Source organism: Harpia harpyja, chromosome Z (genome assembly GCF_026419915.1).
Source record: "Harpia harpyja isolate bHarHar1 chromosome Z, bHarHar1 primary haplotype, whole genome shotgun sequence".
NCBI lineage: Eukaryota > Metazoa > Chordata > Aves > Accipitriformes > Accipitridae > Harpia > Harpia harpyja.
In genome coordinates, this window is record NC_068969.1 from 116,823,991 (window position 1) to 116,848,646 (window position 24,656).

The 24,656-nt window shown below is 43.6% G+C and overlaps 1 protein-coding gene and 1 long non-coding RNA gene across 3 annotated transcripts; one reads left to right on the top strand and one right to left on the bottom strand.

Moving 5' to 3' along the window:
* Nucleotides 1-5,569: 5,569 nt before the first annotated feature.
* On the bottom strand, nucleotides 5,570-16,158 carry LOC128137756 (uncharacterized). 2 transcript variants are annotated; one of them, XR_008233821.1, is made up of 4 exons: nucleotides 15,820-16,158; nucleotides 14,985-15,370; nucleotides 13,154-13,199; nucleotides 5,570-6,890 (listed from the first exon to the last, which is right to left on the bottom strand). It is a non-coding gene; the product is annotated as an uncharacterized LOC128137756 (long non-coding RNA). The 2 variants fall into 2 exon arrangements; XR_008233822.1 differs by having other exon boundaries at nucleotides 5,571-6,890; nucleotides 15,268-15,370.
* A 491-nt stretch (nucleotides 16,159-16,649) lies between these two features.
* On the top strand, nucleotides 16,650-23,277 carry SEC11C (SEC11 homolog C, signal peptidase complex subunit). Its single transcript, XM_052778927.1, has 6 exons — nucleotides 16,650-16,871; nucleotides 18,336-18,445; nucleotides 19,697-19,846; nucleotides 22,011-22,130; nucleotides 22,685-22,742; nucleotides 23,176-23,277. Exons 1-6 carry the CDS (start codon nucleotides 16,830-16,832, stop codon nucleotides 23,227-23,229), a joined length of 534 nt encoding a protein of 177 aa, XP_052634887.1. The 5' UTR covers nucleotides 16,650-16,829; the 3' UTR covers nucleotides 23,230-23,277.
* The last annotated feature ends 1,379 nt before the right edge of the window (nucleotides 23,278-24,656 follow it).

The following is a 24,656-nucleotide window of genomic DNA, read 5'->3' on the forward strand; positions in this document are numbered from 1 at the left end:
TCAAACATGTTTCCCCCCTCAGACTCCCTTAGCCAACCGAAGTGTGCCTTAGTGTTTAAAAACAAAGCTTTCCACAGTGGGTGAGCGCTCCTCAGCTGTTGCATTTCACAGTGTACAGATATTTTGCTGACAGGTCTGTAAGGGCTGGCCGTGGTGCAGCGGGTGCCAGGCGCTGTCCTGGGGTGGGTGCACAGTTCACCCCGGAGCAGCGGGGCACATGGGCAGTGCCTGGCAGCCACACTGCCCGGCTCTGGTTGTCCTTAGGGCTGTGCATATGTGGGGTCTTTGGGAAACGGCAGGGAAACAAGTCAGTGAGGCTGTAGTACGTGTGGAAAAAAAAAAAAAAAACAAAACACAAACCACACGGGAAGGTTTTGAATGCATCTTCATGGGGACACGCAGTCACTTATCAGTGGGGAAGTAACAGCAAATGACAGCATGGGAGTTTACAATAGCCCAGCGAGGCAGCATGGAGCCGGCCCTTCGCTTTGTGCACGGGGCCGCACTGAGCCACTCCAAAACGTTTGATTTGCCGGCAACACAAATGCCCTTGCGAAAGGCTGTGAGAACAGTGGGAAGGAACAATGAGCATGGGGAAGTGGGACACCGGGTCAGCCAGAGCTGCCTCGTTCCATGCAATCAACCCCAAAGGAAGCGACACGCTCTGCTTTGGGAAAAGCAAGCCGGCGCAGCGGGCCCTGGGGCTTGGCGGAGAGGCGAGCGCGACGCACCCGTCCTGCTGAGCCCGACCAAGGGACCCGAGGGGACCTGCACATGGCAGGCGCAGCCGGCTGGCGCCCAGACAAGCGCCCAGGCCCCGCGGCATGCCCTGTGCCGGTGCGAGCCCTGGCCGCCAGCGGGACTCTGCGCCGCGTGGCACCGTGGACGTGCTGGCGTGGGGACGGTGCCCAGAGGTGATGACGCAAGGGCAGCGATGGGGAAGGCTGCAGCCCAGGGGAAAGGGCGGTCAGAAGGAAGGGGCTGAAGCACGGCTGCGGTGGGTGGTGCAGAGAACTCGTCAGGATGTGACAAGGGGAACCATGCCCCACAAGGACCAGAACTTTCAAAAGTAATAAAAGCTGTATTGTTTAACTCTGTCACACGGTTAAATGGTGAAACTCGGTGCCACAGAAAAGTACGAATGTTGAGGTTTCACCAAGGGTAAGAAATGTATTTATAGGAAATGCAAATATTTTGGAAGGATTTGTCCATCTCTCATTTTGATAGAGCAATACCTGTGCAAGAAACCAGATTAACCTCATGTCTGCCCTGCAGGGTTTCTTTCTTTGTTCACATTGCAAGCACCTGGAATAACGCAATCTTGAGAGAGATCGGGTCTGGGAGCAGTTACCACGTGGGGGGAACTAGTCTACTAATTTAATGCAACTAGCCTAAGGTCAGAGGCCTTTGACTTCCATGCAGGTGGAAACCTGCTTTTCACCCTCACACGTAACAGTGTCATAAAGTGTAATTTAGCTACAGGGTCTCAAATGAGTTTTGGTTGGGCTGTTGGCACTGCTTTGTCATTCAACTGAAATAGGACTTGATTTAGTCATAAGAATACAAGAATAAGAGAGCAAAGGGCTTCAGTGACAAGGGGGGGCTGTATGCATACATCTTGAAGTGGTGATACTTCTATTCGGTGGCAGGTAGTCTTGAATTAATCCCCAGAGGTGTCTGGGTTGAAGGCTGTACTGTTCACAAACAGTCTGAAAAAGGGAGTCACAAGGTTGCTGATGATGCTAAGCTATGCAGGGTAGGAAAAATGAAAAATTATCGCAAAGCACTGCAAAAGGTCATTGCAGTACTGAAAAAGGTGGAAAAATGGTAGAGGAGAGTCAACGTAGAAAAATGCGACACAATTCAGAAGTGAAAAAAACGAGACTGAGTTTACATACCAAATGACGGACCCTGAACCAGCCCTTGCTAATCAGGAAAGAAGGCTCGGAGTGGCAATTGTGAGTGCTATGAAGTTGTCAGCCTGGCACATAGTAGCGGTTAAAAAAGCAAATAGATTCGTAAAACAGGAATACAAAACCAAATAGAAAACATAGTTATACTACTAAATAAATCCATTAACACCTGCATAGGGAATACCTTATGCAGCTTGAATTCCCCACCTCAAAAGACAGAGCAAACCTGCGATAGGCACAGGGAAGGACGGATACTGGAAGGACTTCTGCACAGGGGCTGTCAAAATGGGGTATGGCTCACCAGCCTGAGTAAGGGATGGCCCAAGCAGATATGCCAGAGGTTACTAAAGCCGTGGTGACAATGAACAGGGAATGACTGCTCCCTGCATGAGAAATGGGAGCATCCAAATGAGATGGAGTGTTCAGAAGTGCTTCTTCATCAAACATGTAGTTAAGATGTGGAACTCTCTGCAACAGGATGTTACAGATCCTAAAAGCTTACGTCAATCAAAAAGTAATTAGACAAATTCATGGAAGAAGGACACACTCAGGGCTCTTTAAAGACAAAACCAGCTTCTCTGGCTTGGGAAGTCCCTGTTCTTAAAGTCTCTTCCAGGCAGCCGGTGGTTTTGGCTTAGTCAGAGACAGGGCTTGAGCTCGACAAACCTTTGGTCTGATCTGGGCAGGATGGCTTTAGATTCTTTCTTATCCAAGCTGCAGCTTTTTCTTGCAAGCTGAGATCTGCAAGTCATCTTCCCATTGCGACGTCCTCTGCAGCCCCTATGGCCCTGGCCCAATGGCCGTGCCTGCCCCTGCGTTCCTGGGCTGTCTGTCCTCTCTCCACCTCATAGCCATGCTTGTGGTGCAACGCCAGACCCTCACCAGTCCCATTTGTGCCTCTCCCATGCAGTATGGGTTCTCAGCCTGGCATCCACAGTTTCGGTCTAGCATGCCACAGGGGTGTCTGCAGCCCCAATCCTTCATGCCCCCCCCCCCCCGCAGGATAACAGTACACATGGGGGCTATGCACCTTGCTGTACCTCTAAACTCAGCTAGAAATATGTCTAATTAAATGAATGCATATGTGTTGTCCAGTGCATGGCCCCTTTAATGACTCCCATGTATAACTGCCTCCTTTGTTTATGGGGTTATTGGTCCTGATGCATGTACATATTGCCCACCCCTGCATGGTGTTCCTTCGTACTTGCCTCCGTGGTACCCCCTGGTATTCCTGGGGCTGGTCTTGACTTGCTCAGGGAGGTATTTCGCCTTGTCTTGGTCAGCCAGCCTTCTTGCAGAATAGGTACAGCAGAAGTTAAATCTGGCTGACCACAGTCGCTGTACTTCTAGACTTGTCTGGGTTTTTTATTTCTGGAGGGCATTTACAGATGCACAACTTGACCTGCCAAAGGCCCAAATGTTCTCAATTCTTAACCTCTGTGTATCTGTGGGGAATTCAGTATGGCAGGCCTATTTAGTTTTAAAAGGATTTTTATATAACTCTGACCTTTTCATTCTGTTAATATTACCTTTCTCAGTACACCTAGCATACACACGCAGCTGCCGGGCCAATAATGGGACACAGAAAAACCTATTTTATTTTAAAACCTTTCTCAAATATTAGGGCAGTTCAGGAGTCAGTTCTTTGTATTTGAATTTCAGATTATTACTAAAAGGTTATCTGTCTAGGCTCCTGGAAGGACAAAGGGTGGGTAATGGAGTGAAAAGAGAAATAAGTACAGAACACGGCAAACATAGAAGGCATAAGCGTACCCGACCTACATCCCTGGGCTTCGCATACAAACTGGTTTCTGTAGCCAGAGGTGGATGCAGAAGGAGCATGAAAGAAGGAACACTTCTTGTCTCCTCCTGAGCACTTCTTCCCTTTGAAAAAAAAATGTATTTTCTCCTCAACAGTGACTGTACAAAAACTGGTTTCAATGTTATTTCTCTCATTGCTGGAAAAAAGATAGCTCTCCTCCCTGGGGACCAAATGGTCCATCTGAGGGCATTGCAGCGAGACACCTCGCAGTGCAGCTCAGCGGTGAGGAGAGGACCGCGTGGGCTGCCAACAGGACAGGGCGACCTTGTCCTCCCAGGACAGCCCTGCACTGCAGAAGATGCCAGGACATGGCAAGCCCTCCAGCAAGCCGCACAGGGACCGCGCGCAGACCTCGCGTTCGCTGTGGGCGAAACGCCACCCCGTGCAAAGTCAGAGCCAGAACTTTGCCCGGGCTGCCTGCGGCCCTGGGGCTCGGTGGGCAGAAGTCACTGTCCACCAGCAGGACGCCCAGGCAGGCTGCGGGTGTCCCCGGGCAAGGCACTGCCCAGCGGGGGCTCAGGCGATGCCCTCATCGGCATAGAGGACTGCCATCGAGCAGGGTGACCCTGTGCCACCTCGACGCGGGGGGCTGCAACCTGCCCGTCAGTGCAGTCGTTGGGGTCGGCAGACCATGACATGCGCGGAGATCCCCATCTCCACTGAAAACATCGTCCAGGAGGACCGATGCCAGCCAGGGGTGAGAGCAGAGCTGCATGCTGAAGGACCGTGCTCTCCTCTGCTGCTGTAGGGTGTTTTGAAAAGACCTGGGAAAGCACAGCATTGGCAATGACCCAGATTCATCTGGAAAATCAACTGGAGGCACTACAATTTTCTTCTCTGACCCCCAGGTTTCTACTTTGAAGGAAAAAATGTATTTGGAGCAGTAATGTGACTATTAGCAAAATAGTCTGAGCATTGTACCCTTCACAGATATGTCCCCTAATGTGATTTGGCAGAAGCCTTTATGCAGTCCATTTATTTTATATTCTCAAATTCTGCTATTTTGTATTCAATGATTCTAATATGATGGTGGGGATATGGATGCACTGCATTTTAAGTATTGCTCTCTCTAAGCCTGTCCACCACTTGGCTAACATTGCCATAGCTCTGTGTGCCAGATTAATATTGAAGGTCAAGTACAACAATATTTCCTGGTCTAAGTGACTGTCACTTTCGCAGTTAAAATGCAGAGCAGTCCCTGATGAATGCAATCAGGCTGTAATTGGAGGAGCTACTGTTTCAAAATATCACTTGGTCATTATATTTACATACTGTTGCTGTTAGCAAAATGAGCAGAGCCCTTTATATGCAGAGAAATGTCTCTTCATCAAGCAGCACCAGCATTGCTCCGGATGGTTTACCTCACTGAGATGTTTCCCACACATGATGTGCTCCACTCATGTAACGTCAAGCACTTTCCAAATGCTCATAAAAGTCAAGGCATAAGCATCAAATAGCAGATTCTATGGCCAGAGGCCAAATTTGTCTCCATTGAACTCAGTGACCAGGGCCAGATTGTCTTGTATGGTCCTATGATTGAGGCCTTCAAGTGCCATCACAAATATAATTTATTTTTTTGTTTTCCTAGGCACTGTTATAGCCTCAGTTCTTCAGTGCAGGTTAAGCAAATAGTTAACAAATATCATTATCAGCCAGCTCAGCTGCTGCAACGCTGCTGATCATCCCAGGTAATACAGTTACAGAAGAGAGAAGAGATCATGGAAAAGTCACAAATAGTTCAAGACACTGAGGTGACAAGAAATTAAGAGCTGCAGATAAACTTCAGGGAAAAAAAAAATCAAACTGTTTAGGAATTAAAATGCATTGGGAAGCCATAGAAGGGACAGCTGTGGCTCTCAGAACAGAGTCATACCTCAATCTGGAAGCAGACAGAGGTTTTTAAGGTCTTCCTGCTCTCCCTCATCATCTTCACCCCTGCCTTTCTGTGTTCACCTCACCTGAGTTAAGGCTGAGGGAGCTGGCTTTATGAGAGCTCCCAGACCCTTCCAGCAGCAGTTTCACTTAGGCCAGGACATTTTTTAAAGACATTAGATTCAGCTGTGCTAAAAGTGAACCGACCACAGGCCAAGAAGGCAGAAGCAGAGCTCTTGATTTAACCATAGGTCAAGTCTGTTTCCTTGCATCCATACAGAGTTACCCCTGCGATCTGGGGCAGATGACAGCAAACATCTCACAGCAGACACACACCACAGCCCTGTTACAAAGAAGACATCAGGACATCAAAGCCCACATGCATGGCCAAAGCACCCAAGAAGCATTAACCTTTATTAGTAATGCTTACTACAAACCCCCAAGACAGTTTATTTTCCTGCTTCACAGAGATTCGTCAGGTATTAATATCACTACTGTGATTAATAAAAAAGTGGTAATCTGAGCGTGCACTCGAATAAATGACTGGTGTTTCATTCAGCGTTTGCTCTGCAGAGTCAGACGCGGTGGCAGGCACTCTCTGGAGCTCCATCCGCGTGAGTGCTTTGGGCAGATGTGGTCATGTCTCGCCATGAGCCGCAGCCCTGGGGACGGGGCAGAGGCAGCTCCAGGCTGGCTGGCCACACCGGCAGAGCTCGGCATTGCCTTCCCGGCTGAGCTGCAGGGCAGGTGAGCTGCCACGGGAAAGGTGGGAGCTGAGGGGGCACAAAGGAGAGCACTGGCACACCAGTTGCTGCTGCTGGATGATGGGGGGGCACAGAGTACTGCTGAAAACTACTACGGTCCCCAAAATATCTGCCCTCGCCCCCACCCCTACTGCTGCCTGGGCAGCAGCCTGTGGGCACCAGGAGGCAAAGCGGAGGCAAGGCTGGTGGCAGAAGCATTTGGGTCCCACCCTGGCTGCCCTTGGCCCTTCCGAAGCCAATACTGATGGGAGGACATCAACCACTTGCAGGGCAAGAGGAAGCAGCAAAGGGGTCTAAACCCCGAGCGCTGCCAGCACCAGAGCCCCAGGGATAACGCCAAGCCAGTGGCAGGAAGAGAAGAGGCAGGAGGTGGCAGCGGTGCCTTCCGATCAGCTCCTGCAGGGTGTTGTGGCTGTCCTGAACGTACCCTAGGTGCTGTTCAGGTAGCTTAAGGAGGAGATGGGTCGTTCCCCACTTACGAAGGAGAGCAGATCCACAGAAAGATGACAAATCATGGACCTGAAAGATACAAATGTGGCAACTTTAGGAAGAGCTGTGTCAGATATTTCCAACAGAGTCTGGTTTTGCTGTGATCATAAGCCCATCAGCCATGGCACAGAAGCACTATATCACACAGAAAAAGCAAGCAGAGCGGCGCACAAGACAATCAGCACGCAGCCTCCCATAACTCACCTTCTACCCTAAAGAGGACTGTATTAGAGCAACATAGGAGCCCTGAAGGTGATGAAAGACCTACTCTTGACTTAGCATCAGGCCCCCTATAAATACCATAATTTCATCGAGAGGTGACAGCACGGTGGAGTTGGACATTTGGCAGTCACAGCTCAGGCACCGTGCCATGCCTGCTGGAAGTCTCTGTCTCTCCACCAACCTCTGGACTGTGAGGCTGTGCAGCTGGGTACGTGGGGCCATGTGCTGCGGGGGACAGCTGAAGGGACAGACAGATTTTTGCAGAAGTGTTCTGCAGGAAGCCTACCAGTGCAGACAATGGTGTTGCTGCTGGGGCTTCGCTTCATACTGTCTCTTGACATAACGCAGCTTTGAGAATCTGATTATGCCCATGACACTGTGTCTGTGGGCTGATACAAGGCATGACAAGGGGAGAGAACAAAGTGACAATTAAGCCTGTTGCTAGAGCTGAGAACCTGTGGGAAAGAGGCTGGGTGAAACCTTTCTGAGGCTGGTGAGCTTTATGGACACTCCCCACTCGCGAAGAATGCAGAGAGCATTTCAGAGTCAAGCTAAGCTGGTTTTATGCAAAAGCTTTAGCAGTTTTCATAGGAAAACAAAACCAAAAATCCCGTAAGCCATCTCAGTGTTCTCCCCTCTCCCAGCAAAAAGCGAAACCTAACACATTACATACATTTTTAGTTCACCAAAAGATTGTTCTTGAATAAGGATTAATTACTTCCTTTTGTTAGATTTTTTTTTAAAACCTTTTTGCATTCCCCTCATTTACTCTTGGGCAGTTTTAAAAATTAATTTTTTTTTGCACTTGGAAAAGCCTAAACATTTTTTCAAGTTGTTTCTGAATTTTTTTCTATTCCTTGGGGGAAGGGGAAGGAAAAGAGAACATTATTTGCTAAATTCAATTAAATGTTCAGATAGTTTGATCCCTCCCTCTCTTTCCCCTTTTCCCCCAGAAAAAGAAATTATTTTCACGAATAAAATACTCCCTGAACCAAAACTACTCAGCTGTAATCAAATTAGCTATGCAGATATTGGGCTGCAGAGCAGACTAAAAATGTTGACTCACACATTTAGAAATACAACCATGCAAAGTGACATTCTGGTTGAAAACTGTGCCTATGAATAGATCCTTGCCAGCTACCAAGACAGATAATAAGATTCATGAGAGAAGTTACACAAGACAAAAGCCATGCATGCATGCTCTAAAGCAGCGGTCTCCAAAGTGGGGTGTGTGCGCACCCACTGGGGTGCAGGTAGAAAATATTTTTTGTACCATTAAAAAATGAAATGAAATGAAATGAAATTTTTTTTAAAATAATGTTTATTTCACCTTTATCTCATCCTTTTTTTGTGTATGTTTTATAATGTGCATAACATATTAGTACAGTAGTACATTTATGTAATTTATAAATAAATATAGAGGTATTGGGGGTGCATGATCAAAAAATTTTTACTGATAGAGGTGTGTGATCAGAAATGTTTGGAGACCACCGCTCTAAAGAAACATCTGTCTCCTGGCACGATAGCATGAGACAAAAAACCTTTTACTGTGGACAACGGCAAGCCTGTTTTTGCAGAAAATACTTCTAGGTTAGGGGCTGCTGGCAGTGATGCAGTGGGGGCACCAGGAACCCTTTCTGTCAGCAGCCCCAGAAGCCACAGCAAGGCAGGAACTGTGCTGAGGGCAAAACCCATCACACCTCCAGGACGAGTGCCAGCCCCCCCCTTTGGGAATTGCCCCCAGAAGACATTAGACATTTGCACTGCTCTCAACATGTTCTGGGTAAGGAAACGGCGCTTTTGAGGCCGCTCAGAGAACACGGAGACCCCTTCCTCAGCTGCAGAGAGAGCAGATGTAGGCAGCCCCTTCCTCAGCCACCTCTCCAGGGGAAGGTGTCATCTGCCATAACGTGCTCCAAACGGGAGAGGAGTTCTCAAAGGCTAATTACAAAGGAATCCTTACTGAGATGTTTGAAATTAATAAACTCTTGCTGTCCAGCTAACACTTACCCTTAAAGCAAAGAAAGGAATTTTATTGAGATAAAGGCAGATAAATTTGAATGCAATACAAAACCAAAATAAGGCACAATGGCAAAATAAGAATGCCCCTTGGAGGCATGCACTGAAAACAATAGCTAAATCAGAGTCTTCACAAAGCCCCAGGGAAATGCCTGTACTTAGATTTCTCAGTGACTGAAAAAAAAGGCCTCTCAGAAGAGTGAGACTTAAGCCAGAAAGGCCCATGAATAACCCCAAATGTGAAGGCCCACATTTCCACAGTGACAGGTAATTCCGAGAGTCTTGCCTGTTGGGTGCCCAATTTTAAGGAACCTGAATGGAATTGCAAAGGCAAAGCATGCAGTATTGTCTGAGACTACTTGGTGTGTGGTCTAACAGAAGCAGCTGAAATTACTTCAGAAATCACTTCTAAGAGCAAAGGTGTGTACCTGGGGTCATATTCCATTGTACTGTTTTTCACACACAGAAAAAGCAACCCTTCAGCATATGAGTGGATATTGTGCATGTGAAAATGAATGAGACTGAAGATAATGAAGCCACATGTAAACCACACAACAGGGAGGAAAGAGGTACCGAAGACTCCCTGCCAGCTGCCGTAGGAGAGCTGTTAGCATTCCTGTCTTTGTCAGAAATGTGGTTTCATGCAGAAAGAGGCAATGGAGTCAGGGTTACATTCCCAGTAACCTGGCTATCCCAGCCCACACTGTCAGCTCAGCTTTGTGGCTCAGAGAATGGTATAATGTTCAGAGATTGATTTTTCTGAGAAACTGAAGTAGACACTGGGTCTAGTGTGGAGTTCCCTGCAGCTTTGCTCAAGTGTGTAATGTTGGGTGAAAATGTGGAGTAACAAGATCTGAAGACAAGACACCTCGTCCTGCATAGTTCCTCTGGCCACAAATTAAAGGTAACGGGAGGAAATATTAGGACCATGATCCTTCTTATGGACATGGTACAAGAAAATCAAACTGAGGCTGGCCAAGAAGGTGAAGAACAGTATCGTCTACTATGTGCACATGGGCCAGTGTTGCTTCCAAAGCAATGGGTTCAAAGGACAAGTGTTTAGTGAATACCCACGTTGCCTGTTGACATTCATACTTCAGTCCTTTTCCTCTGAAATATATCCCTTCTCTGACACATCTTTTCCCTTTCAATGCTACTGCTTGGCAGATACAGCAGAAGCTTCTTTCAGAGCAAAGGAGGATGCTTTCCACTTATTTGCACTCAGATGCAACTACCCATATGGGCAGCTTAGTGCTCCAAGTATTAGAAGAATCCAGAAGAGAGTGCGGTATTGGTGCAAGTGGCATCCTGTTGCTTTTGGACATCACTGTGTGCATTACTGGCTGCTCTAACAGCCTGTTGAGCAACAGGAACAGGAAGCAGAATAGTTCCAAATGCATTTTGAAAAAAAGAGTGCTCACTGGGGAAGTCAGTTACTGCATTTCTTCTGTGCTTTACTCCGAGTGGCTGCAAATGGACTTCTATGGCTTTCCCTATTAACCTACATTTTTCAGCTCAGGTACAAGGTGCTAGTTATTTGCCCATGACCAATCTCTTTGAAAACAAAAAGCTGTAATTCAAATATTACACATACAGGTAGCACTAACGCCTGGATGTTTGCAAAGGTCTGGCAAATCAGCCAGAATGTCAAAAGCTACATTCTTCCGTGTACTAAAAAATTAGCATAATTTTCTAGCTGCAGAGCTCCAGAAGATCTACTGTACAAATATTGAAGTCAAACATCCAGAGTATAGGAAGATTTCAAAATACATGTAACCTTTAATAATCTAAATCATCCAGATGGTAAAATAACAAAGCCACCAACAGAAGTGTGGGTGATTCCTAGCATCTGTGGAAAAGGAAGAAAAGCATGCTCCTAATATGTTTCCCTTGACTCACCATGAACAATGGGTGAGTAAAAGTGTTTTCTGAGCTTTGGCACTCTAATCAATAGCAAATTGACAACCCAACCCCTATAGCCCTTCAGAGCCTGTAGCCAGAGGCAGGATGGCTTCTTTCACTCCCATAGCGGGAAGGCTGCCTGCGGTCCTGCTCCATCCCCCAGGGCTGGAGTGGCGTTAGGAGCCCTTGGGCCAAGCATAAGGCTACGGGTAGCTGCAGGAGGACACATTTAGCCATCAGAGCACTGTGGGTACTCTGGCAAAGATACTACAGTCTCAGAACTATGTGTGGGTTTGTGCCTTGGACAAAAGAATGTAGCATCTCTGTCAAAAAAATACTAAGCAGCTTCAATCCTACCAGGTCTCAACACAAAGTTGTCTTCTTGCTTTTCTAAATTCTCCATACACTAGTTCTATGTACAAAATCTGTACTTGTTACAAAATTAGATTTTATCATCTGAACTTCCACTTTTAATTCTATCCATCAGGAATGACTGCAACAAACTGTTGTAACACTGCCCAGCCTTTGTCATTTACTTTCTCTCAGATACTGCCATTTCCCTGCTAAATGGCTTCTACATCAGCTCCAGAATTAATGTATTCCTACTTCACAACAGGCAAGAATAATTTTCTGCCTGTTTTGTGAATTAAAACACTACCTACAAATAATACTCGGAGATTATTCTCCTATCACAGCCACTTGCCATCATTCTGTGGGTTGCAGCATTGCAGCTCTAGTCTAGGATGCAAATTCATCCATTTATTTTCACACATTAATTTTGTAACTTCTTAACTACAGCTAGACTCTACACAGCTATGTTTGCAGGAAGATATAGAAGCACAATAGCATCCTAAGTCTTCCTGTCTCCTTTGCATCAATAAAATCCTGCAACAGCCTCAGAAGTCTTGTGATTTATTCTGGGTTGCAGCAGCCACAAGAAAGCACAGCAAGGCATCAGCTAGTCCAAAGGCTTATTAGCCATACCTTCTTGTACCTGCCCGGTCCATTTTTTGTACTGTATTAGTAATATTTGAGGATGGCAGAGCATGTTTACAGTTGGAGACCTAGGTCACAATCGTGCATAACAGTACTGCACTGTTCAGTTGTTGACCCAGGAAAAACAGTGTGAAACAGTTTATTGGAGGAGATGTTAACGAACCTGAACTACTTTGAACATCACAACCAGTATAAAATAACCTTGCAAACAAGGTTATAAACTTGCTTAGAAGAACTGGATAATAGAAAAGTGTCAAATATTTACCATTAAATGTAAACATATAATTAAATGCAAAGTAAGGTTTAAATCTAGTCTACTTTAGTAGGAATTTGGGTGTGGTACACAGTACTTTGAAACAAAAGCTGGTTTGTTGTGGGTTTTTTTTGTATTAAGGCAAATATGATACTCTGCATTAATATAATGCATTATTTTAATAGCTAAAATGAAACATACATCTATAACCACAAGAAATAACATAAAGATTTCATTCCAATGGCAAAGTAAATTTAACAAAGATTTAATTGTCAGATTGTTTACAATTGCCTATGAGTTACCAGTCTAAACTCAGTTCTGCTACCCTAGTGTAAATTAGTGGTATATCCAATGAGGTTTTAGATTTACTCCAGGTACAATTATTTCTGGTGTAAATGAGAATTTGGCCTTTTTTTGCTTGAGTAGCAGAGTTTTCTGGGAGAGAAATGTTATTCAACAATGGGTAGCTTATGTGTTACATATTTTACTCAGTAGTTTTGTGATCATCATTTCCCAGTTGTATAAATATCAGACATGTGGGAAATGCATTTATGGGAGCAGTCAGTCATTAAAAAGTGGGATTTAGCTAGCACTGAAAAGGTTTAAAGGCTCATAAATAGGTGTGGGTTCTAAATCATCATCACAGTACACATCTAACAACAATACAGAAGCAATTGACAGTTTATTCATCATGAAGAGACTCATTTGAAAAAGAAAAAACATGTGAGAGACTCTGAGTTCTTTTAAGAGAATCAGCAATTAGCTAGTCTTAGAGAAGCATATGAAAAATCAAAGACTTGAATGACTACCCTCTTAAAATAACAACTCTCACATTTGTGTCGTGGGCAGAAGGTAACCAACAGGTATTTGGACTTTTCCTAAAGCTTTACTGAGCTATTACCTTTATCGTTCCTCTTCTCTGTCCTGTATGAACACCTCTGTAAACTCTGCAAAAAGAACTCAATACATCATAGAAGATGCATGAAAAACAACAGGCGACTCCAGATTTTGTGGATAACAGTCACCCACAAGAGACTGTGATTTGTTAGTCTCCGTTATATTGATTCTGATGTCTTGAACAAAAGCAGGAGAAGGAAAATTTTACTGTATCGCTGTACTAACAAACTTTTGCCTGCTTGAAAACTTCAAAATTTTGGTATGTACTAATTAGATAAGAAAACCTTTAGCTTTGTCAATGGTATGTGTTGGAGGCACCAACAGACAGGAGGCCTTGGGCCTGATGTGCGTCAACAGACAAGAAGCCTTGGGCCTTGATGATAAGCTTTGAGTTCTGCCGAGTTTTTGTAATTAAAAATTGCCAAGGCCAGTTAACTAGGAGAAAGAGATGACCCACACTGCGCGTGACCAAAGGGTGGACACTATGTAAATGATAATATGAATATGTATGATTGGAATAATATAAATTTTGCTTGCTGTAGGCAACAGTGTGCACGATAGGTGGAGTGATCCCCCGTGCACCCAACGTTGCAATAAAGAATGCCTGCTTTCCAAAACTGCAAGATCAAGTCTTAGAGAGTTTCTTTGACTGGCTTTTTAGGTAACAATTCCACTTCCTGATCATTTTGTCCCAATCACCATTTTTAATCTTTATTTTGTCATTTAAAAAAAAAAAAACCAACTGGAAAGCAGATTTGTACATAAAGGAGAAAAACTCCATTTAAAAAAAAAAAAAAATCTGCCTAAGTAGTATGGTATGAAAACCTACTCCAGGGGAATTGCAGAAAACCTTTTGCTGGGCAAGACTCTATCAAACATTTCAGTGGGCAGATCCCACTCTTTAAAGAACAGATACCTTTGTTCCACATCTTTTTAATTAAAATCTTAATTACACAAAGAAAATTCAGAAATCTTCTAGCCACCTTTTGAGTTTGCTCTTGTGTATTCTCCTTCTCCATGTCCGTCCTAGTAATTACTTCTGAATATTACATCTGCTCAAAGAGGGATAATGACAAATTGCATCACGTATTTTGTTGTGGCTCCAGGGACGTGTATCAGCCATGTTCTGTGGTAATGCTGGAGTTCCCAGTTTTAAAGGACAGCTGTGCAACTCAGGCTGAGCAGACAAGGCAGCCAGCTGTAACGCTGTCTACAGAACCATCAAAACAAGTGTGCTTTGGCTGCAGTATACTGCCAAAGCTTGGATGGACAAAGGTCATCTGGGTCTTTTGACATATGAGTGTAGGGTGCAGCTGCTATGATGCATTCTTTCCAGCACTGCTGCTGAGGGTTCCTGGTAAGACGGTTATCCCCATGACCCACAAGCAGGGCCTTGTCCTGGCAGCTTACTCCAAGGTAACTCCACAAACCCTCTGAGCAACCTCTTCCAGTGGTTGACCACCCTCACAATAAAAAAGGTTATTCTTATGTTTAAATGGAATTTCCTGTGTTTCAGTTTGTGCCCATTGCCTCCCGTCCTGTCACTGCATACCAGCAAGAAAAGTCTGGCTCTTTGTTTACTCCGTCCCATCAGGTATTTATATACATTGCTAAGATCCTGCTGGAGCTTTCTCTTCTTGAGGGTTAACAACCTCAGCTCTCTCAGCCTCTCCTCATATGTCAGAATTCCTCACACAACTGTGAATGCGCACCTTAGCGGTATGGTTAACACAGAAAATCAATATGACTTTCACTTTTGAGTATTTAAAGGATATATCAACTTCAATATGACTCTTTCTCTTTTGAGTATTTAAAGGATATCAGAGAAAACTAACCTGAAATAATGTAAACTTGGAGGAACTCCTGTGTAGTAAGTAAAGGAATACTGGTGTCACTGAAAAAATAATCAGGTGAAAAGATGAAGGATCTTATCAAGATAATGCCTAGCTAGTGTCCTTGGAGCTTTCATTCTGGTGTCCATTTGCCATTTCTGTCCATTCATGACACCATTACACATTCCTCTGTGATCTAATGCCAGCTCTGCCACTGTTAGTCACCCTTTTCCAACTGTTTGCTAACAGAAAGTCTTGAGCAACTTCTGGAAAATTGTGGAAATACCTTTCCAATGCTCCTTCGGATGAACTATTTGCTTTCATTTGCTTAGTAGCATTTCCCTGTGTCCTTTGTTCTCCCATTGCATTCCCAGTCTTCAGGAGCTAATCTTGAATGTAGTAAAAACCTCACCTAGTTTGGTTTATTTAATTCCCAAGAACTCAACAAGCTCTATTTGGCTGGTTGTTGCTTCAGACTTATGCAATCACTCAAATGCAGAACTGGAAGAGACTTCCAGAGATCATCTGGTCAGTTCTTCTGCATGGAAGGAAGTTAACTTCCAACAGATGTTGGTCTGTTGGTAGCAATGAACTGAATTTGGGAGAAAATGCAGCTTAAAAATACTCCCTTCTTCATGATCCCCATCTTTTTTATCTGGCAGTATTTTTACAGGGATTAGTTGGAAATCCAGTTCACTGCGTAGTCATACAGTTTTAAGAGCGCAGCCACAGCAGTGCTACAGGGACAAGCAGCCTAACAACGGGCAGAACTCCTTCACCCAGCATTCCTGCTGAACCACCCACAAAATCACCCCCAAACCAAATCCAGCTCCCTCACCGTTTTCTGTGAGGTCACATTTTTTATAAACATCAGTTCCTGCGTGACGAAGGACACAGGGAAGACTGCAATTGCTAGCTGCGTGTGTAAACTCGCCCAGTCGTACCCGGGGGGGCCTGAGCTGCGGCCAGCCGCTTTCTGACTAGCACAAACCCATCCCTGTCGCTAGCCAGGCCTGCGGAGCGGACCGAGCTGCTGCCGCCGCGCCCAAGTGCAGCTTTTTCTAGGACTTTGTTATTTTCCCTCTTCAAGGCCTGTGCAGGGGCCCCTGGACGAACACGGAGGTCAGCGTTAGCCGCCGAACTCAGACGACCGCGATCCCTCCCTCAGCCCGGCAGGCAGACCACGGCCGCACGGCCGCCATCTCCGCTCCCTCCGCCACCGCTCACCCCGCGGCCCGCCCCGTTGGCCCCGCCCCGCCCCGTTGGCCCCGCCCCGTTCCCGGCCCTCCCTCGCTTGACCCCGCCCCGCCCGGCTGCTCTTCCCCCGCTCTCCCCCCCCCCCCGCCTCGGCCCGCCAATGAGCTGCGCACACGCAGCGGCGGCCCCGGAGAGAGCTCGCCGGCAGCCGCCTGACCCGCAGGGTACGGCTCGGGAGGCCGGTGCCGCCGTTCCGCCACTCCACAGACGAGTTTTGGCTCGTTCCGCCGTACCGTGGGGTCTCAGCGCCCGCCGGGAGCCTCCTCGGACAGCAAACTGGTCGGGCACCTGCAGGGGCAGGAGGCGGGGGGCCTCGCCTTCAGGGCCTTTTGGCGCGGCGCATGCTGGGAATTGTAGTCCAGGTGGCCCCAGGGCCCACCGAGTGTGAGCGGGGCGACGGGAGGAGGAGGACTACAGCTCCCGGGGAGCAGAGGGGCCGCCCGCGCCGCCGTTCCCCCGGGCCGGCGGTAGCTGCGGCTACCGGTCAGCGCTGGGGTTCGGGGTGCGAGCGTCTTCCAGTGCGTCCCCTTCCGCGAGGCCGGCGGTAGCTTCCCGCCGCCGGCTGGGTGCGGCCCTTCCCGCGGCGCCGCCATGGATCTCTTCGGGGACCTGCGGCGCATGAACAAGCGGCAGGTAGCGGCGGGGGCTTGCGGGTGCCGGCCAGGCGGGGAGCCCCGCGGCGTGCGGGCCGAGGGGTGGGTCGGGATGTGGAGGCCGCTCGGAGGTCCCGGAGCTTCGGAGTCGACCGGGACCGGGGCGGGGGGTCCGGAGCCGTGCGGCCCGCCGCGCTCCTGAGAGAGAGCTGGGCCCTCCGCCGGTGCCGTGGGCGGGAGGCCCGCTCCGCCCGCGGCGGGGCTCTGCCTCGTCAGGGGGTCGCGCACCGCCGCGCCCTCCTTCCGCCCGTCCCCGCGCCTGTCCTGCAGCGCCGGTCTGGTGCCGGGAACAGCGGGGCAGCCGCGCTGGCCGGGCGGGAGGCCGCGGCTGACCGGGGCGGGGGGGGGGGGGGCTTGGGTTTGCCGCTGAGAAACCGTGTTTTTACATTCCTGTCAGTAACCGGCTTCATTCTGGAGGTGCAGCCTGTGGAAGCAAATGGGTGGTTTTAAGCTCCTGTCGTTCAAAATAGGTGTCTGTATTTTGTCGTTACTATGTGATTATGCACATGACTGGTTGGAAGGGAGAGAGTAAGGCTGGTGACAAACCTTCCGATTTCCCGGCTGTGAAAGTTCCTTGGTTCGTTTTTTTTTAGTAACTATCAATCACTTAAAAAAACCCAACCAAACAAAAAAACTTCGGAGCAGATTTTGAAATTTGACCAATCCCAAGTTAAGTGGGTTGTACACCTGAAAATCCCAGCATATGTGTTTTCAGACTAGAATGATGGTCTGGGAATTTCTGGTTCCATGTCTTACATCAGTGAGCCACATGATAGATGGAGATGGGCAGGGTTGTTTTCCACCAGAGTATCTTTGTATGTTGCCAAGAAAAAAAAAGTAGTGTGAAGAAGGTGTATCCACTGCTGTAATGGCTGGCAAAGCAGTAGAATTTGGGGGCAGAAAGTTAGTCAAATCAATAAAAGGTTTTCCACATGACAATAGCAATAAATGATCTTTTTGCCATCTCTCGTCTACTCCCACAGCTCCTCTTTTCAAACAAAAATAACTGTTCAAAGCACAAAGTCTGCTATTACTGATCTTACAGTATTTCTTACGTGTATTTTGAATACTATGAGCTCAGGTAGGAGTCAGGGGCATGTGATCAAAATAGATTTGATCATTTGCCATATAGCTTCCGACATTTTAAAGTCTTTGCTAGTGAGTTCACTAGCTTCTAGCACTAACAAATGGGAGTATTGCACAGGCGTAATAAGCCAAGATTGAGGCACACAATGGTTTAAAACTTTATGCTGCAGTATGGTTTGTATGGTTGGATTGCCAGTACGGCAATCTGTTCCATGAGGCTTCTGCTGCAATATGATTTTAGCATAAAAGTCCACATGCCTGGATTGTGATTCAGTGGTGCATATGGGTTGAAATTCTATGTTGTGCTTCTAAATACAACACAGCAACTTCTAAAAACAATTTTTTTTGTTTCATATAGCTGTATTACCAAGTCTTAAATTTTGCTATGATAGTGTCGTCTGCCCTTATGATATGGAAAGGGCTGATCGTCATTACTGGAAGTGAAAGTCCTATTGTTGTGGTGCTCAGGTAAGTCAATGTAAAGGCTTTTTTATTAAAGTTCAAATATTGGTTTGTCCTTTGTCTCCTTCCCTTCTCCCTTGGATAGATTTGGAGTTTGAAATCTCACCTACTTAAAGAAGTACTCAAACACTTATTTTCTTCTAATTCTGTTTTTGGACACTTAGCAAAGGCTGCTTTTGTAATTGCAGTCTAGTTTTCATTGAAGTTTGTAGAAGCAGTAGATATATGAAACCTTTGAAAATCTAGGTTTGTTCACTTAATTGCTAGATAAACTACTCAAGATTACTTACATATTCTACCTAGGAATAGTAATCCCTGGATAGATGTTAGGATTCCAAAAAATAATTCTGCTTTAACAGAAATACACGTAATCCTATGAAGCTTCTATTGTCTCCTGAAGAAAATAAGTAAATGTGTTGCACTTCCTGAAGCCATTGAACACTTTTTCCGGTCTTTTTGTTAATTTATTTTCTTTTTTTTTTTTTACCATATGTATATTCATTTTAAAATTATATTACAGTAAAACTCCTTTTATGAGTAGATGACACTCATGTTGCTTCTCTCTCAGTGGTGTCTTACTTCTGGTATATAAAGAGCCAGTCCTGCAGGCCCCTGAGTGCTGATCAAATACATGAAGTTAAACACATGTTCATGGAAGATTCAGCCTTGCAGGAATTCAATGTGTGTCGGCAAGGAATGTATGCAGTAAATAACAGTATTTTAATGGGAATTGTCTGTTCATGTTACTAGTTATGGGATCTGGAATCCTACCTTAAAGGCTGTTACCAAATGATACTGTGGCTGGCTTTGAAAAAGGGCATGGATTTTCTGATTGTTAATAGTAATCACTGATGTAAACATAACTCTTGCTCATGTTTATTAAACTCTTTCTATGTAGAGAAGTACTTCCTGTTGTACTGGGAAACAATTTTTGGCTTTTCACTAATGGATTGGTTTTCTTAACCAGAATGGCTCATTTTGTTCCTTCAGCATAGCTCCAATACTGTTACTTTTCTATACAGCTTCTTTCTTTCTTTCACTGAGGTCGTAAAGAAGTCTTCTATAGGCTTGCTCAGCTTGGGACTTACTGAGGTTTGGGTTGTGTTAACTGTCTGTGTAGTGTTACTGAATGGGTGAAGCTACAGATTTCAGTTAAAATTGTGAGTTTATCTGTAAGAATTAAATGTTCTTTGTTTTCATGGCTCTTCTTTCATTTACCATAATGCTAATAAACTCTCTCTTTCTTTTTGTTTGTAGTGGCAGCATGGAACCAGCTTTTCACAGAGGAGACCTGTTGTTCTTAACAAATTTCCATGATGACCCAATCAGAGCTGGTGAAATAGTTGTTTTTAAAGTTGAAGGCAGAGACATTCCAATAGTTCACAGAGTAATCAAAATACATGAAAAGTAATGCAACTTGGCATTTTCCTTGTTTCTAAATATAGTTTCCTTCACCGTGACTTTTCAATTACATTTTAATTTGGTAGTATTTTATGAAAAAGGCAAGTCAGGATATGCTGTAAGATAAAACTCATCTATAGGATGTGATCCTCTTGTGTCCCTGATTCTGTGGCTCACTTCTTGAGACCCCGACTCCTGTCCCTCAGCGAAGTTGCTCAGGTTCAAAGTAGGTAAACCTATGCCAAAGAGGAGTCCAGTAACACAAGCTATACACGTTATTTTTGCCAGCAGTAGCAATATATATGGGAGCAGAGTCCACTTCTGTACTGACTGTTGTAGAATTGGGATTTTGGTTATGAGAAATAGCTACTTCTAAAAGCAAATCTCTGAAAGAAGGTGAAGATTCAGAATCAGAACTATAGATGAAGTCTGACAAGTATGTGATCTTTGCTAACTGAAGTTTTCCAGAAAAGAGATTTGACTCAGAATGAAAGAAGAGATTCTTATTCTTTTTGTGTCTATTAGTCACAATGCCAACAACAATTCATGCTGAAAAGCAACAGGTAGATTACTTGTTTTTACCTTTATTGCGTATGCCTGGTATGATAAACAGTTCTGTCTCAAACAAAAGAGAGGCAATTCTGTTTCTAATTCTGCACAGCAAAAAGCTAACCTGGAGGTGGCAAACATTGACATATTTGCTCCTCAGGAAGTCCTGGCCATGAACTGAAAGTGTTTATCTTTTGAGTAATATCTGTTCTTCAATGCTTTTTTGAAACAAATATGTATATCCAAGAATTACCTCTTTTTCTTTTTTTTTTTAATACCTAATTTGTCTTCATAAAAACTCCTTGTTTCTTGATATAGTTACTTGCAATTAGCAGCTTCTTGAGCAAAATCGTTTTGAAGACTGTAAACTTAATAACTTGATTTAAATGGGAGTGTTGAACCGAAGTCTTGCATGCATCACCTGCACATATGCCTAATGCTTGAAAGGGAGTGAAATACGGCAGTGGTTAAATTATATCATGTTCAAAATGTAGTGTAAGATACTTTGTTCATTTGAAACAGTAGGGAAAGGTTGTGATTTGGGCGTGTTCAGGGTTTTAAACCTCTATTCCTACAAAAAGGACTGAAGCGCCTCAATGGCTGGGAGAGGTCAGGACGTCAGCTCTGGCTTTGAGGGAGCAGACTGGCTCTCCGAGTCCTGCAGGCATTCATTCATCTGTAGGGGGGAAGAGTGCCACTGACCGAAGCATTTCCATCGCTTGGATTTCTCCATATAGTCCCCTAAAAACCCCACATAATGTTTTGTCCATATGACGTTATTTAAAGACTAGTAACATGTATTTTTTTATTTGCCACGTTAATGAATATCAAACATAAGTGAGGTTTTGCTTGGAACTCCCTATATTGTTTAACAATTAATGAGTGACCTAAAACTGTATTGCAGTGTTAGTGACAAAATACTGAATTTGATGCAGATTTGCAGCCACTTTAGAGGGTCTTCAATATTTATTTCCATCAAAAGAAAGACAAAGCTTTATTTTGACATAAATAAGCAAGCGTATAGAACATAGAAGAAAATTGCCTAAAGCACCGTATTATTATACCGCTTTCTTTCCTAAGGGAAGATTTTTAGGATCTACCTCATCTGAAATACGTGATTTAAACTCAGTTAAATTCATTCTCTAATGTGTGATGACTTCACAGGATCTTACTCCCCAATTTGTGAAAAAAGAAAAGAAAACAAAACCTCTTAGTGGAGTATTATTGAGTATTTCAGAGCTAAATTTCTGCTCTGTTGGAAATGCAGAGGGTTGTTTGGGTTTTTTTTTTCCCAGATAGGCACATACTGCTTTTGTTGAGGAAGTTTAGTGCCTGCTCTGGATGGACAGTATCCCTTTCACGTCCATTGTGTAATTGTTTACATCAAATCACAATATGAGTGTTATAAAAAACATTTCTTGCTAAAATCTATTGACTCTGTCAGTAAAGTCTGCAATGTTAATGATTTAATGGTGTTTGTTAAATACTCAGGACAAGCAGGACTGGAAGTAAACATTGTTATCTAATCTTGTAGCACTTTTCATCTTCATTGTGCTTTGTAGATGTTAATTGAGGTTTTTAAATTGAATGGTATTTAGTTTATCACCTCGTTGCCTTCTAGAGAAAATGGGAACATCAAATTTCTGACTAAAGGTGATAATAATGAAGTTGATGATAGAGGCTTGTACAAAGAAGGTCAGAACTGGTTAGAGAAGAAAGATGTTGTTGGAAGAGCAAGAGGGTAAGTAATGCAAAATGTCTATGTTCTTTGTAATTAAATAGAAAGAAAATTTAGAACTTAAATCAGTTCTGCTGTTGGTACAAACTAGATCTGGTATGGTATTTTTTAAATTTCTTAAATAAAATGTTAATTAAAAAAACTACCTGGAAAAGTTGCTTTCTGTAGTCTTCTCACTGATGTGAAGAGTAGAAACTCATTTTTTGAAAAAATGGCACATTTAACAAATAATTCACCATACAAAATTAACCGACTTATCCTTGTGATTACTAGAAATTACTAGGAAATTATTTCCACATTCCACAGGAATTTTATGCAAGGTTTGACCTTTTGACTTTGTCCCCTTCCCCAGTTGAGATTAAATCTCTTAAGATTTTTCTCAAATAACTTGATTAAATTTTTATCTAAGAAAAAAAATTATTTCCCATTCAGATATGCATTAGTGACAGGTGTAAATTATTATTTTACACTAAAATATTCAAGACTGAGTAACACTGAAACCTTTCCATGTAATATTTGAGGGTTAATTTTACATTCATCTGTTTTGTCAATTATAGATTTTTGCCTTATGTTGGTATGGTAACTATAATAATGAATGACTATCCAAAATTTAAGGTATGTATACAGACATTTTGAATACTTAAATTTAAAGCTATAAAATAGCAAGTAAAGATAGTAAGAATCTTGCATGTAAGAATATATGTTAATAAATTTCTTTCTGTGGTTTGGTACCTAATGTAAGATCAGCTGTGTTTTCTTGCTTATTTTAGCTTGTCTGTTACCCAGTAGAACCTAGTATTTGTAATAATTTGAAAACATTTAATTTATAGGAATTTCATAAGTTAAGTGTATATAGTTGTGATGCCTATTTATGATGAATATGATCACATTAAAATATTCCTGTAATTCTATAGGAACACAACTCTCTAATTGTGTACTCATCTAGAAGGTGTAATATTGGAGAGGGCACACTTTGAACAATTTGTAATTTCAGAGCTTCTGTGAAGACAAATTGTAATCAGTCTTTATTCTCTGTTTTCTTTTGCAGTACGCTCTTCTGGCAGTAATGGGAGCATATGTACTGCTGAAACGTGAATCATAAAAAAAAAAAAAAAATCACTTTTCCAAGAACAAAGTACAAAGTAAAATATACAGGGGGGAAAAAAACTAATATATTTCAGATGTTTTCATTTCTGTACACAGTTACAAAACTGTACAAGCTTTTGTCTTGTCTAAATAAACTGTACAACTAATGAGTAAAGCTTTTGGCTGTTGGTTAATTATGTAATGGCATATTTACTGTCTTAAATAGCTGCTGCTTTCAGTTAGACTTTCTCTTGTTTGGAAGACACTGACTGTCATGTGCTAAAGCAGCTTATGGCACTTCTTGACATGCTGTGTTGTTTTTTCCTAAGTGGTACTGCATCTGCACCTATTTCCTCCCTCCAATTTGTTTTCTTTTTCTTGATTATTTTTAATCTGTCAGCACCCTCACTTTTCACGATCATACAAACTGTTTTTATCAGTACTTGTAAGGACACAGCATGTGGGTTGGAACAGGTAGTGAGTTGTGGGAGTTTAGTCAGACTTATGCCTAAAGAAAGTTGTCTAGATATGGCTGAGAGAAATAGACAAGAAAGGGTCTTTCATTCTGATTAAGAACTAAGAAATGTAAATTTGAAGCTTTTTCCCTGCATTTGAAACTTGCTCTTTTGTGGTGTAGGGACAAAAAAACTGACGGCCTGATTTTTAGAGGCCCGATTTTTAGGGACTGTGTATGTTTCTAGAATTCAGGTTGTTAACCATTCTGCTTTTATGTTCCTAGCTATAAAACAAACCTTAAAAAAAAGATTTTTATGGGGCTTTATTAACGCTTGTAAATTTCTGAATGAATAGCACAGTAGTGTACTTAAGTAATATTACCAATAAGCATAAGACAAAACTCTCATCCTGGTTTTGAGAATGTATTGTTCTCTCTTATCATATGATACCTGAATAGTGTTAAACATAAAATTGATTTTTTCATTTTAAAACTTGCCTGATAACTGTCTTCTATGAAATCCTGGATTTTTTTCTTCTTGGCTTCAAATGTCATTGTTGAACCTTCAACAAAGCAGAACTTGTTTTCTTTGCTTGCTTTGTTTTTGTAGCTTTGATAAGGAACAGCATGATGCTTTTTTCCTATGGAGTTTTGTTTCTTCTGTAATCCCTTATCTCTACAAAAATATACTATTATACAATAATGGCAGCTTTTCTGTTGTAACAGCTAGTGCTGAAAGGCAGACAACTGCTGGATTTTTCCAAGTAATACTACTTCTTTTGTGTCCTACTAAGCAGTTTTCATGACAAACTGTATTATAAAAATGACTTATTTTGTGTCAAATTGTGTAGAAATAAAATTGAGTGTAATAAATGGCACGTCAGAATAATTTAGGTATCCTTAATGCAGTCTTCCCAGAAGTAAGATGGTTTTTCTTTTTTTTTTTTTTTTTTTCCCCAGTATTGCTGAAATCAGAATTTATTCCTATC

Bases quoted from the DNA above. Each gene is read 5' to 3' on its own strand.
- SEC11C (XM_052778927.1), top strand. From the start codon at position 16,830: ATGGATCTCTTCGGGGACCTGCGGCGCATGAACAAGCGGCAG. The intron at 16,872-18,335 runs GTAGCGGCGGGG...TGTTTCATATAG, and splicing joins GGCGCATGAACAAGCGGCAG to CTGTATTACCAAGTCTTAAA. The intron at 22,743-23,175 runs GTATGTATACAG...TTTCTTTTGCAG, and splicing joins ATGACTATCCAAAATTTAAG to TACGCTCTTCTGGCAGTAAT.